This window comes from Felis catus, chromosome A3 (assembly GCF_018350175.1).
Source record: "Felis catus isolate Fca126 chromosome A3, F.catus_Fca126_mat1.0, whole genome shotgun sequence".
In the NCBI taxonomy this organism is placed as follows: Eukaryota; Metazoa; Chordata; class Mammalia; order Carnivora; family Felidae; genus Felis; species Felis catus.
Window position 1 is genome coordinate 73819385 of NC_058370.1, and position 14276 is coordinate 73833660.

Genomic DNA, 14276 nt, shown 5'->3' on the forward strand with positions numbered 1-14276 from the left:
ATTCTGTGTCTCCCATTCTCTCTGCACAACCCCCCCCCCCCACCTAGCACTCTGTCTCTCTCTTAAAAATTAACATTAAAAAAATGTTTTTAAAGAAATGGGAAAACATTCCATGCTTAAGGCTCAGAAGAAATGTGTATATATGTGTGTGTGCATGCACACACACACAAACACACATACAATGGAATATTATTCAGCCATCCAAAAGAATGAAATCTTGCCATTTGCAACAATGTGGATGGAGCGAAAGTGTATTATGCTAAATGAAATAAGTCAGAGAAAGACAAGTACCATATGATTTCACTCATATATGGAATTTAAGAAACAAAACAAATGAACATGGTTGGGGGGGAAGAGAGAGGAAAACCAAGAAACAGACTCTTAACTATAGAGAACAAACTGATGGTTACCAGAGTGGACGTGGATGGGGGGATGGGTTAAATATATGATAAGTATTAAGGAGGGCACTTGTGATGAGCACCAGGTGTTGTATAGAATCACTAAATTCTACATCTGAAACTAATATTACACTGTATGTTAACTAACTGGAATTTAAATAGAAACTTAATTAGAAAAATAACAAGGACTTCCCAGAATTACTTCCTACATCAAGGTCTTATTCTGAGGCACAAAGAGATGCCTCTTGCTCTTAACTGTGTAATAATCTCATCTTCACACTTTGAATCAAGGATTGAATACTATGTAAGCAGAATAATCAGGTACCCTCTTCACTTGATTTTGAAACCATCCCAATGATTTTGAGAAAACAGACTTCCACAATATGGCTGTAAATTGACCAGCCCGGGCTGTTTCTGTGTATACATTTCTTACTTTTCTGAAGAATAGATTGAACATGTTAAAAATTTTTGAAGGTAAAATTATGATATAGGCAACAGCTTTGCAGGCAGCCTATGCTACAACCTAGAGTAGCACAAACAGAAAAGTCAGCCAAGTCATGAGGGCCCAGTCAAACATATAACAGTGTGGGATCACTGCACAATGGGCAGGATCCTATTACAATATGGCCTTTGAAATGTCTTGAAAAGAAATCCTATGTCTAGAAAACAAAGCCCTTATTTCCAGGCCCCAACTCACCCCACTCATCCCACCCTAATCCCTGCTTCAACTGAATGAAAAAAGGTCAAAAACAGAAAAGGTGCTAGGATTTTATAACATTTTAATACAGAGTAACTTTTTTTTTCTTTAAAGGGCCATCTTCTAGGGGTGCCTGGGTGGTTCAGTCAGTTAAGTGTCCTACTTTGGCTCAGGTAATGATCACAGTTAATGGGTTCAAGCCCCACATCAAACTCTGTGCTCACAGCTCAGAGCCTACAGCCTGCTTCAGATCTGTGTCTCCTTCTCTCTCTGCCCTCCCCTGCTCTCACTCTGTCTCTCTCTCTCTCTCTCTCTGCTCTCTCTCAAGAATAAACATTATAAATAAATAAATAAATAAATAAATAAATAAACAAACAAACAAACAAACAAACTTAAAAAAAAAATAAAGGGCCATCTTCTTCAGAATGCAAATCCCCCCAAGAATGGTTTTCAAGGAGGATTCTGGGAAGGGTAAAAAGCACCAGGAATCTATCTTTCCACCTAATCAACAATTGCTCTGGCAGAATCTGTCTGACAGTCTAACTCTCTGGGGACTCTAGAATCTACTGAAGGCTTATAACTTCCAGGGGAAGACTTTAACAGTAAATTGGTTACTCTGAGTCAATTTCAGTTATAGTACAGTAGCAACTAGCCCTCTCACATCCCCAGTCCCAAAGCAGGCAGCTGTGCACCTTTTCCTGGAGCAGTGTGCACAGATTGCAGAATCCAGGTGGGTAAAAAAGGATATATCTTCCAAATATAGGGTATCTGTTCTCTGATTACTGATTGCTGCTTCTGATCTCAGAGATGCCAACAAAGAGGAAGTTGGCCATTGTTGTTGCACTTCCCTCCATGGTTGCAAGCTTCTCCCCCTTCCAGCTGAAGTAACTTCCAGAGGATTGAAAGGGTCAGTATTCTCTTTTTTCCTCCCTCCATTTTTCTCATTTTCCCTTTTTGGGAAGCAGACATGAAAGAGTAGGATGTTCAAAAGCAACTCCATATACAGGGAAAATTAGAAAGTCATCATGCACACCCAGGGAAAGGTGCAGGCTCAGAAAAGACTTGAGAAGATATTAAGTTTACACCTCAGGCAGGTTCTTCGCACAGAGACAGCATACAACAATCAAAAACCCCAAAACAATAAACAAAAACTATAAAGCCTTAGGGAAGGGAGAGAATCTGATATCCAGAGTTACCACATTATTAGATTCAAATGTCCAGTTTTCAACAACAAAAAAATCACAAAGCATATTTAAAAAAAAAGCAAAGTATCATCCATTTAAAGGAAGAAACAAATCGACAGAAACTGTCCCTGAAAAGAACTGATAGCATATCTACTAGACAAGGACTTTAATACCACTGTCTTAAAGATATTCAAAGAACTAAAGAAAGATTTGAAGAAAGTAAAGAAAATGATGCCTGAACAAAATGGAAATATCAATGAAGAGATAGAAAAACTAAAAAGAGGAGCACCTGGGTGGCTCAATTGGTTAAGCATCTGACTTTTGATTTCAGCTCAGGTCATGTTCACAGTTATGTTATCTAGCCCCATGTCAGGCTCTTTGCTGGGCGTGAAACCTGCTTAAGATTCTCCCTCTCTCTCTGCCCCTCTCCCCAACTCCTGCTCACTCTTGCTCTCTCAGCAGAAGAAAGAACCAACAAACTTGAAGATGGGAAAACAGAAATTATTAAGTCTGAGGAACAGAAAGGAAAAAAAATAAAAGTGACCAGAATGTAAGGGACCTGTGGAATACCATTAAAGTGGAACAACATATGCATCATGTGAGTCCCAGAAGAAGAAGAGATAAAGAAGCCAGGAGAATATGTGAAGAATTAATGGCTGAAAACTTCCTAAATTTGTTGAAAGACATGATATAAATATCTAAGAAGACCAATGAACTCCAAGTAAGATGAACTCAAAGAGACCCACACTAAAACATATTATTATTGGGGCGCCTGGGTGGCGCAGTCGGTTAAGCATCCAACTTCAGCCAGGTCACGATCTCGCGGTCCGTGAGTTCGAGCCCCACGTCAGGTTCTGGGCTGATGGCTCAGAGCCTGGAGCCTGTTTCCGATTCTGTGTCTCCCTCTCTCTCTGCCCCTCCCCCGTTCATGCTCTGTCTCTCTCTGTCCCAAAAATAAATAAACATTGAAAAAAAAATTTAAAAAAAAACCATATTATTATTAAATTTCAAAAAACAAAACCAAAGAGAGAATCTTGAAAGCCATAAGAGAAAAAGGACTTGTCATATACAAGGGGTCTTCAATAAGATTATCAGCAAATTTTTCATCAGAAAATTTGGAGACCAGAAGGCAGTGCTATTCAAAGTGCTAAAAGAAAAAAACTGTCAACCAAGATTCTATATCCAACAAAATTAACCTTCAAGAATGAGGGAGAAATTAAGACTTTCCCAGATAGGGGTGCCTGGGTGGCTCAGTTGAATGTCCAACTTTGGCTCAGGTCATGGTCTCACAGTTCATAAGTTTGAACCCCACATTGGGCTCCATGCTGTAAGCCCAGAGCCCACTTTGAATCTTCTGTCTCCCTCTCTCTTTGCCCCTCTCCCACTCACACTCTATCAAAAATAAAAATAAACATTAAAGAAAAAAAGAGTTTCCCAGGTAAACAAAAGCTGAGGGAGTTCATTACCACTAGGCCTACCCTGAAAGAAATGCTCAAGGGAGTACTGCAAGATAAAATAAAAGAACACTAGTCAGTAACTTGAAGGCTTATGACAAAATAAAGATCTCAATAAAGGTAAATACATAGGCAATTATAAGAGTTATTATTACTGTAACAATGGTTTGTAACTCTACCTTTTGTTATCCACATGAATTAAGAGAATAATACATTTTCTAAAAATTATTAGTCTAAAAGCTAACATTATTGTAACTTTGGTTGTAGCTCTAATTTTGTTTTCTGATTAATGCATTTACACGAATTAGTTTATGGTTTGTGGCACACAATGTTCAAAGATGTAATTTTGTGACATCAACTATGTGGGAAGGGGACAGAGCTGTTACAGGAGCAGGGTTTGTTTGTTTGTTTGTTTTAATTTAGTAAAATACACATAACAAAATTTACCATCTTAACCATCTTTATGTGTCCAATTCATTGGCGCTAAATACATTCATAATGTGCTCCCGTTACCACCATCCATCCCCCTAACTCTTTCATCCTGTAAAACTGAAACTCTATACCCATTAAACAATAAATCCCTGTCCTCCCCTCCCCTTGACTCCTGGAAACTACCATCACACTTTCTTTTTTTATTATTTTTGACTACTCTAAGTACCTCCTACAAATGGAATCATACAGTATTTGTCTTTCTGTGACTGTGATGTTATGTTCAGGAACTGATCAGTTTAAGTCCTCACCCCAGAGAAGCTGGGCAAAAATAAAATAGCATACAGCCTTTACAAGCAGACTGTTTGTTCTCTGGACTGGTCAAGGCTTGCAATTCAAAACCCATGATTGTTAACCCATAAATGCTTAGATCTTTAAGCAAGTTGGCAGAGATCTTTGAAAATTCTATCCCATTGGTGGGCGCTGTTTCCAAAATGTACATTCTCAGGTTGATTCTGTACTTTCAACCTGTGTGAGCATGTGTGTGTGGATGAGGGTTTGTTAGTAGACATGTTGATCTGTGTATAACCAAAGAGTTTAAGGCTGATATATACTTCTTGTTAAGCACAAATTCAACTTAAGCTGGCTCTGTATGATCTGATGCAAGAACACAAGGTAACAGAATATAATTCCTTAGATGAAAAAGGCAGAGACTCCTCAGTGGCCTTAACACATCAACACATGTGGGAGCTTGATGGTAGAGTATTAACTCAATGGAGGACTGAAAACATTTGGTGGTAATTATTCCCATGGGCAGTTTGAAAATACAACATGATAATGGCAGCCTCGCAGCCACAATGGAATTTATACTAAAGAGCCAACTAAATAGAAACAGGGATCAATTTAGGAAAATCTTCAAAATGTATCTTAATAGCCTCTTTTTTAAAAACAGTAATACTGCCTTTTTTGTTTTTGTTTTTTACCATCCTATGGCAATGCAATTGAGGGAGGGTACTGACAGATTCATTATTTAGCATGGGAGAAAAGGGCATCAAAATTACTTAAGGAGTATGTGTCTTTTCCTCCTTTTACATACAAATTACATCTGTGCTACTTTCCAAGTTCCTCTGCATTAGAAATTAAAATGGCCTCTATTCTAGACCAGCAATACATATAATAGCTCTAACTTTTAGGTTAAAGAATCCTGCCTTCTATAACCAAGGGCATCAGTACATGAGGCATTCTGCAGCAGCTTTTCCTCAATAAGGAAACATGGTAGCTCTTTACTTCCTTTATCTACTCAAAAAGCTTCATTTAAAATTAATGGAAACAAGAAATTCAATCTGGCCTCCCGAGTTTAGGAAAGAGGTTTCAAATTGGAGGCCTACAGGTAAAGTTTGGTCTGTAGATGTGTTTTGTTTGGCCTACATAGTACCCTGAAAATCAGGACTGCTCACATCAAATCTACATTGCCAATTTCTGATAGGGTAATTCTGAGTCCATAATCCTGCATGACAAAAATTAGCTGGAATTTACCATAATCCCTTTCAAAAAGTCACCAGATCTTTCTATGCCTAGTTGTGAAATGCCTTACTAATATATAGTAGTACCCGGCTTCTATAGATACTTGAGTGACCTTCAGTCTGGAGTCTAAAACATCGAGGAGAGATTGACACAGATTCCAAGACCTGTAGGGTACCTGTAGATAATTGACCTTACAAAAAAAAAAACAAGAAAAATTGCTACATAAATAATAGTACCTTTATTAGTTATCTAATTTTTTTTTCAAGAACTCAACAAATTGTAACTACTAGCAAATTGACAACTTTATATGTTCAGTAGTGCTACTCTAGTTCAACTTTGTTAAAATGCTATTTTTCCCCATGAAACTAATATTACGCTATATTTTAACTAACTGGAATTTTTAAAACATGCTGTCTTCTTCCAAGAAGGAATGGAAGAAATTTCTATGAAATAGAGAAAGTTCAAGAAAATAACCAATGAGGCTGTTACTTTGATTTTTAACTCATGCTTTAGCAGTCTAACAAAATTGAAGGCTACTAAAAAGTAATATTTTCATCTGTCAAGATTAAAAAAGTGATTAGATACAGTGATTATTTCTTAACTAATCCAGGATTTAGAAAAAGTCCTAAATGTTAAGAAAACTTTTTTTTTAATTTTTTTTTCAACGTTTATTTATTTTTGGGACAGAGAGAGACAGAGCATGAATGGGGGAGGGGCAGAGAGAGAGGGAGACACAGAATCGGAAACAGGCTCCAGGCTCTGAGCCATCAGCCCAGAGCCTGACGCAGGGCTCGAACTCCGGGACCTCGAGATCGTGACCTGGCTGAAGTCGGACGCTTAACCGACTGCGCCACCCAGGCGCCCCCAAGAAAACTTTTCATTAGATTAAATTTTTGTTTTAGAAAACCTCTAAGCCTTTCCAAACAAATAAAAATAATGGAAATTCATTTTGATAAATGCTTAACCACAATAATTAAACAGAAATGCAAATACATGTTAGTACAATGAAGTATTTCTGACTCTGGAAGAAACGTTTTCCTCTCTTTCATTGGTATGGCAGAAAGAACACCTAACTTGAAGTCAAAGATTAGTTTATCGAGACCCTTGCTACGTGATCTTCAGCATATCGCTTTGCCTTCTGGTCCCTTTCCTTTGCCTATAAAAATGGGGATCATAATCTCTATTTCATAAAATTGTTGTAAGGATTTTAATGAGAATATATATCAAAATAGTTATCACAGTGTCTGGCACAGAGAGCACTTAAAACATCTGTGTTCCTCCTCTTCCACAGGAGGTCTACACACCACCACTGGGGCTGCCACCACGTCTCTAGTGATCCCTGAGAAGTTCCAGCACATTTTGCAAGTGCCCAACACCAATATCAATGGGTGGTGGAAAGTAACCTTTGCCATCACTGCAATTAAGGGTGTGGGGCAAAGATATGCTCATGTGGTAAGGAGGAAAGCAGACAATGATCTCACCAAGAGGACAGGAGAGCTCACTGAGGATGAGGTGGAATGTGTAGTCCCTATTATGCAGAATCCACGCCAGTGTAAGTTCCCAGACTGGTTTTTGAATAGACAAAAAGACATGAAGGATGGAAAATACAGCCAGGTCCTGGCCGATGGTCTGGACAACAAACTTTGCGAGGACCTGGAACAACTGAAGATTTGGGCCCACAGAAGGCTGGCACCACTTCTGGGGACTTCATGTCCAAGGCCAGCACACCAAGACCACAGACCGCCGTGGCGGCGCCATGGGTGTGTCCAAGAAGAAATAAATCTGTAGGCCTTGTCTGTTAATTGTTTATACGCCTATAAAAAATTTTCTGTTCTTTTCATACATGGGAGGCGAATGTGTTCCCCATATAAAAAATGAAAAAGCCATGCGGGATGAATAGGCAAAGCACTGAGGATTTTTAGGGCAGTGAAACTATTCTGATACTTGTCATTATAAATTTGTCCAAGCCCATAGAACGTACACCAAGAGTGCACCCTCATGTAAACTATGGACAGGGTGATAATGATGTGTCACTCGAGGTTCATCAAATGTAACAAATGTATCACTCTAGTGGGGGATACTGATAATGGGGGAGGTTGTGCATGTGTGGGGGCATGGGGATATATGGAAAATCTATGTATCTTCTGCTCAATAATGCTGTGAATCTAAAACTGCTCAAAACAAAATCGAGTTTTTTTTAGAGCCATGGGTTTAGAAAAATGACTAATCTTGAATATTTTTAACCAAATGTAGAATTTCTATTATAGCTATTTCAATATAGCTGTCAGAGAATAATGTTATAAATCAAACATTAATGCGGTGCTGACCCTGAAAATTATGGCTACTAGTATGACTCAATATACAACCTAAAAACAAAGCAGGAATCTAACAACAATGCACACATATGTTCGTGTACAAGACACATGTAACAATGTTCGCGGGAGCACTATGTGTATTAGCCCTATGCTGGAAACAACTTACATGTCTATCCCTGCTACATCTGTGGTGTACTTATATAATGGAATAATAAGCAGCTTTGAGAATGATTAATTGCAAACACACATGGTGGAAAAAATCTCACAAAAATAATAAAGGGCAAAAGAAACAAACACACAGAAAAATTCATTATGATTTCTTTTATATATAATTCAAAATCAGGTAAAACTTACTTATGAGAAGTCAGAATAGAGGCTATCTTTGGGAGGGGATCATAGTGACTAGAAGGGCCTTCTTGGATTACAGCAGTATTCTGTTTCTTCACTTTGGAGGTAGTTACACAACGTGTTCACTTTGTGAAAAATTATTGAGCTCTAGAGTTATAATTTGTACATTTTTCAGGATGTATTATTGGCTATATGTATGTTTATATATCAATAAGATTTACCATAAATAAATAAAGCAAAAGTAAATTCACAACACAAACATTAAATATGGGAGGTACTAGGTCCAGCCTGGTATTTATTCATGCAACTATTTATTGAAATTTACTTTGTACCCAGTACTGTTTGATTTTGGTGATACAGTGGTAAATGTTATAGGCTGAATTGTGTCTTCCCAAAATCCCCATGTTGCAGCCCTAACCCCTAGTACCTCATAATGTGACCTTGTTAGGAGACAGGGTCTTTACAGAGGTAATCAAGTAAAATGAGGTCATTAGGGGGGCCCTACTCCAATATGACGGGTGTCCTTATAAGAAGAGGAAATTTGGACACAGACACAGGCATAAAGGGAAGATGACAAAAAGACAGAGGAAGATGGCCACCCATAAGTCAAGAAGAGAGGCAGAGATCTGGAACAGATTCTTCCCTCACAAGCTTTCTAAGGAACCAGCCCTGCCAACACCTGGATCTCCTCAACTTGTAGCCTTCAGAACTGTGAGACAATCCATTTCTGTTGGTTAAAACACTCTGTAGTACTTTGTTTCAGCAGCCCTAGAAAACAAATACAGTTAACCCTAGGTCATTTCCCATACCCTCAAAAGGTACTGTCCTTGCCCTCAATTACAGTACTGTTCCCAACTACAACGATGATAACTGCAATAAAGGGAAAATTCGCCTAATTGAGAAAGTCATGAAAGGCTTCCCTGAGGAAGTTTTAACTAAGCTAAAAACTGAAGTAAAAAAAATATATTTTTATTTATTTATTTACTTAAAATTTTTTAATTTTTTTTTTTTTGAGAAAGAGAAATACAGAGTGTGTGTGGGGGAGGGGCAGAGAGCTGTCAGCACAGAGCCCCATGCAGGGCTTGAGCCCATGAACCATGAGATCATGACCTGAGCTGAAGTCAGATGCTTAACTGGCTAAGCCGCTCAGGCATCCCTAAAAGAAATTAGTGACTAGGTAAAAAGAAAGGGACAAGGCTTCCAGGTAAAAGAAATAGCATATTTTAAAACCCTTTATGTAGAGACCACTTTTAGGCAAACAGGCTTGAGCAGCATAATGTAGAAAGGGCACACAGCAAACCCCTGGCTGAATACAGACAGGGCCATCAGGAGACTCACCTCAAAATATCTATAGGCCTTACTGATGAATGGACTACTTACAACCAGCAGTTACCAAAAAGGGAAAAATTCCATACCTTCCCATCTCACCTCACCTTCCAGCTTTAAATACAGCACTGCTCCCCCGTCAACTGGCTCGTTGCACCCCGCCTTTCCTCTGCTGTCCTGCCTGCTGCTCCCTTGCAGTGTATTCAATAAACTTCTATCTCCTTTGTTCTGCCTCGAATGAATCCTCTCACCTCCCCCACCAACGGCTTCCACCCGATGGTCACCCCCCATCTGGGAGCCCCCATTCGATCAGGGGAGACACGTTTTTGTCTTTTAACTTTTTTAATGCTTTATTTTATTTTTGAGAGAGAGAGAGCAGCGGAGGGGCAGACAGAATCCAAAGCAGGCTCCAGGCTCTGACTTGTCAGTACAGAGACCGATGCGGGGCCCCAACCCATGAACCGCGGGATCATGACCTGAGCCAAAGTTGGACGCTTAATGGACTGAGCTACCCAGGCACCCCAGAAGAGACACAGATTTAATCACCACACATTACAGGAGGAACAAAAAGAAAGCACACATCTGGGTGAAGAAAGTGAGGAGTACAGTAGGAAAGAGGCTAGAGAGGCAGCTGGAATCCTGATCATGCAGGCCACGTTACGGATTTTGGACTTTATCTCAGGAGGCACTGAGACGACCAAACACTTAGTGCATCATAATATGATAGGATGTGAAGTACTCAACATACTTGTAAGTATTCCTGTCAAAATAGCTGAACCTAAATCTAGTCTTTATTTTTTTTATTTTTTATTTTATTTTTTTTAACGTTTATTTATTTTTGAGACAGAGAGAGACAGAGTATGAACAGAGGAGGGTCAGAGAGAGGAAGACACAGAATCTGAAACAGGCTCCAGGCTCTGAGCTGTCAACACAGAGCCGGATGCGGGGCTCAAACTCACGGACCGCGAGATCATGACCTGAGCCGAAGTCGGCCGCTTAACCGACTGAGCCACTCAGGTGCCCCTATTATATTTTTTTAATATATGAAATTTATTGTCAAATTGGTTTCCATCAACACCCAGTGCTCATCCCAAAAGATGCCCTCTTCAATACCCATCACCCACCCTTTCCTCCCTCCCACCCCCCCAAAACAGTTTGTTCTCAGTTTTTAAGAGTCTCTTATGCTTTAGCTCTCTCCCATTCTAACTTCTTTTTTTTTTCCTTCCCCTCCCCCATGGGTTTCTGTTAAGTTTCTCAGGATCCACATAAGAGAGAAACCATATGGTATCTGTCTTTCTCTGTATGGCTTATTTCACTTAGCATTACACTCTCCAGTTCCATCCACGTTGCTACAAAAGGCCATATTTCATTCTTTCTCATTGCCACGTAGTACTCCATTGTGGATATAAACCACAATTTCTTTATCCATTCATCGGTTGATGGACATTTAGGCTCTTTCCATAATTTGGCTATTGTTGAGAGTGTTGCTATAAACATTGGGGTACAAGTGCCCCTATGCATCAGTACTCCTGTACCCCTTGGGTAAATTCCTAGCAGTGCTACTGCTGGGTCATAGGGTAGGTCTATTTTTAATTTTTTGAGGAATCTCCACACTGTTTTCCAGAGCAGCTGCACCAGTTTGCATTCCCACCAACAGTGCAAGAGGGTTCCCGTCTCTCCACATCCTCGCCAGCATCATAGTCTCCTGTTTTGTTCATTTTGGCCACTCTGACTGGCGTGAGGTGATATCTGAGTGTGGTTTTGATTTGTATTTCCCTGATGAGGAGTGACGTTGAGCATCTTTTCATGTTCCTGTTGGCCATCTGGATGTCTTCTTTAGAGAAGTGTCTATTCATGTTTTCTGCCCATTACTTCGCTGGATTATTTGTGGAGTTTGGTGAGCTCTTTATAGATTTTGGATACTAGCCCTTTGTCCCATATGTCATTTGCAAATATCTTTTCCCATTCCATCGGTTGCCTTTTAGTTTTGTTGATTTGTTTCCTTTGCTGGGCAGAAGCTTTTTACCTCCATGAGGTCCCAATAGTTCATTTTTGCTTTTAATTCCCTTGCCTTTGGGGATGTGTCAAGTAAGAAATTGCTACGACTGAGGTCAGAGAGGTCTTTTCCTGCTTTCTCCTCTAGGGTTTTGATGGTTTCCTGTCTCACATTCAGGTCCTTTATCCATTTTGAGTTTATTTTTGTGAATGGTATGAGAAAGTGGTCTACTTTCAACCTTCTGCATGTTGCTGTCCAGTTCTCCCAGCACCATTTGTTAAAGAGACTGTCTTTTTTCCATTGGATATTCTTTCCTGCTTCGTCAAAGATGAGTTGGCCATACATTTGTGGGTCTAGTTCTGGGGTTTCTATTCTATTCCATTGGTCTATGTGTCTGTTTTTGTGCCAATACCATGCTGTCTTGATGATTACAGCTTTGTAGAGGCTCAAGTCTGAGATTGTGATGCCTCCCTCTTTGATCTTCTTCTTCAAAATTACTTTGGCTATTCGGGGACTTTTGTGGTTCCATATGAATTTTAGGACTGCTTGTTCTAGCTTCGAGAAGAATGCTGGTGCAATTTTGATTGGGATTGCATTGAATGTGTAGATAGCTTTGGGTAGTATTGACATTTTGACAATATTTATTCTTCCAACCCATGAGCACGGAATGTTTTTCCATTTCTTTACACCTTCTTCAATTTGCTTCATAAGCTTTCTATAGTTTTAAGCATACAATCTTTTACATCTTTGGTTAGGTTTATTCCTAGGTATTTTATGCTTCTGGGTGCAATTGTGAATGGGATCAGTTTCTTTGTCTTTCTGTTGCTTCATTATTAGTGTATAAGAATGCAACTGATTTCTGTACATTGATTTTGTATCCTGCAACTTTGCTGAATTCATGTATCGGTTCTAGCAGACTTTTGGTGGAGTCTATCAGATTTTCCATGTATAATATCATGTCATCTGCAAAAAGTGAAAGCTTGACTTCATCTTTGCCAATTTTGATTTCTTTGATTTCCTTTTGTTGTCTGATTGCTGATGCTAGAACTTCCAACACTGTTAAACAACAGCAGTGAGAGTGGACATCCCTGTCGTGTTCCTGATCTCAGGGGGAAAGCTCTCAGTTTTTCCCCATTGAGGATGATGTTAGCTGTGGGCTTTTCATAAATGGCTTTTATGATGTTTAAGCATGTTCCTTCTATCCCAACTTTCTCGAGGGCTTTTATTAAGAAAGGTTGCTGAATTTTGTGAAAGGCCTTTTCTGCATCGATTGACAGGATCATATGATTATCTTTTCTTTTATTAATGTGATGTATCATGTTGATTGATTTGTGAATGTTGAACCAGCCCTGCATCCCAGGAATGAATCCCACTTGATCATGGTGAATAATTCTTTTTATATGCTGTTGAATTCGATTTGCTAGTATCTTATTGAGAATTTTTGCATCCATATTCATCAGGGGTATTGGCCTGTAGTTCTCTTTTTTTACTGTGTCTCTGTCTGGTTTAGGAATCAAAGTAATGCTGGCTTCATAGAATGAGTCTGGAAGTTTTCCTTCCCTTTCTATTTTTTGGAACAGCTTGAGAAGGATAGGTATTATCTCTGCTTTAAACGTCTGGTAGAACTCCCCTGGGAAGCCATCTGGTCCTGGACTCTTATTTATTGAGAGATTTTTGATAACTGATTCAATTTCTTCGCTGGTTATGGGTCTGTTCAAGCTTTCTATTTCTTCCTGATGGAGTTTTGGAAGTGTGTGGGTGTTTAGGAATTTGTCCATTTCTTCCAGGTTGTCCAGTTTGTTGGCATATAATTTTTCATAGTATTCCCTGATAATTGCTTGTATTGCTGAGGGATTGGTTGTAATAATTCCATTTTCATTCACGATTTTATCTATTTGGGTCATCTCCCTTTTCTTTTTGAGAAGCCTGGCTAGAGGTTTCTCAATTTTATTTTTTCAAAAAACCAACTCTTGGTTTCATTGATCTGCTCTACAGTTTTTTTAGATTCTATATTGTTTATTTCTGCTCTAATCTTTATTATTTCTCTTCTTCTGCTAGGTTTAGGGTGTCTTTGTTGTTCTGCTTCTATTTCCTTTAGGTGTGCTGTTAGATTTTGTATTTGGGATTTTTCTTGTTTCTTGAGATAGGCCTGGATTGCAATGTATTTTCCTCTTAGGACTGCCTTCACTGCATCCCAAAGTGTTTGGATTGTTGTATTTTCATTTTCATTTGTTTCCATATATTTTTTAATTTCTTCTCTAATTGCCTGGTTGACCCACTCATTCTTTAGTAGGGTGTTCTTTAACCTCCACGCTTTTGGAGGTTTTGCAGACTTTTTCCTGTGGTTGATTTCAAGCTTCATAGCATTGTGGTCTGAAAGTATGCATGGTATGATCTCAATTCTTGTATACTTATGAAGGGCTGTTTTGTGACCCAGTATGTGATCTATCTTGGAGAATGTTTCTTGTGCACTCGAGAAGAAAGAATATTCTGTTGCTTTGGGATGCAGAGTTCTAAGTCTATCTGTCAAGTCCATCTGATCCAATGTATCATTCAGGGCCCTTGTTTTTTTATTGACCATGTGTCTAGATGATCTATCCATTGT

At 39.1% G+C, this 14276-nt stretch overlaps 1 protein-coding gene and 1 pseudogene across 1 annotated transcript in view; one reads left to right on the plus strand and one right to left on the minus strand.

Moving 5' to 3' along the window:
* Positions 1 to 853: 853 nt before the first annotated feature.
* Positions 854 to 7466, plus strand: LOC101096560 (annotated as a pseudogene).
* An 841-nt stretch (positions 7467 to 8307) lies between these two features.
* The window catches only part of CLHC1 (clathrin heavy chain linker domain containing 1), a 51662-nt gene continuing 45693 nt past the window's right edge, over positions 8308 to 14276 (minus strand). The window contains exon 12 of the mRNA XM_045054227.1: positions 8308 to 9117. Within this exon, the coding sequence (XP_044910162.1) occupies positions 9053 to 9117 (65 nt within the window). The 3' untranslated portion in view covers positions 8308 to 9052. The remainder of the gene's footprint in view (positions 9118 to 14276) is intronic.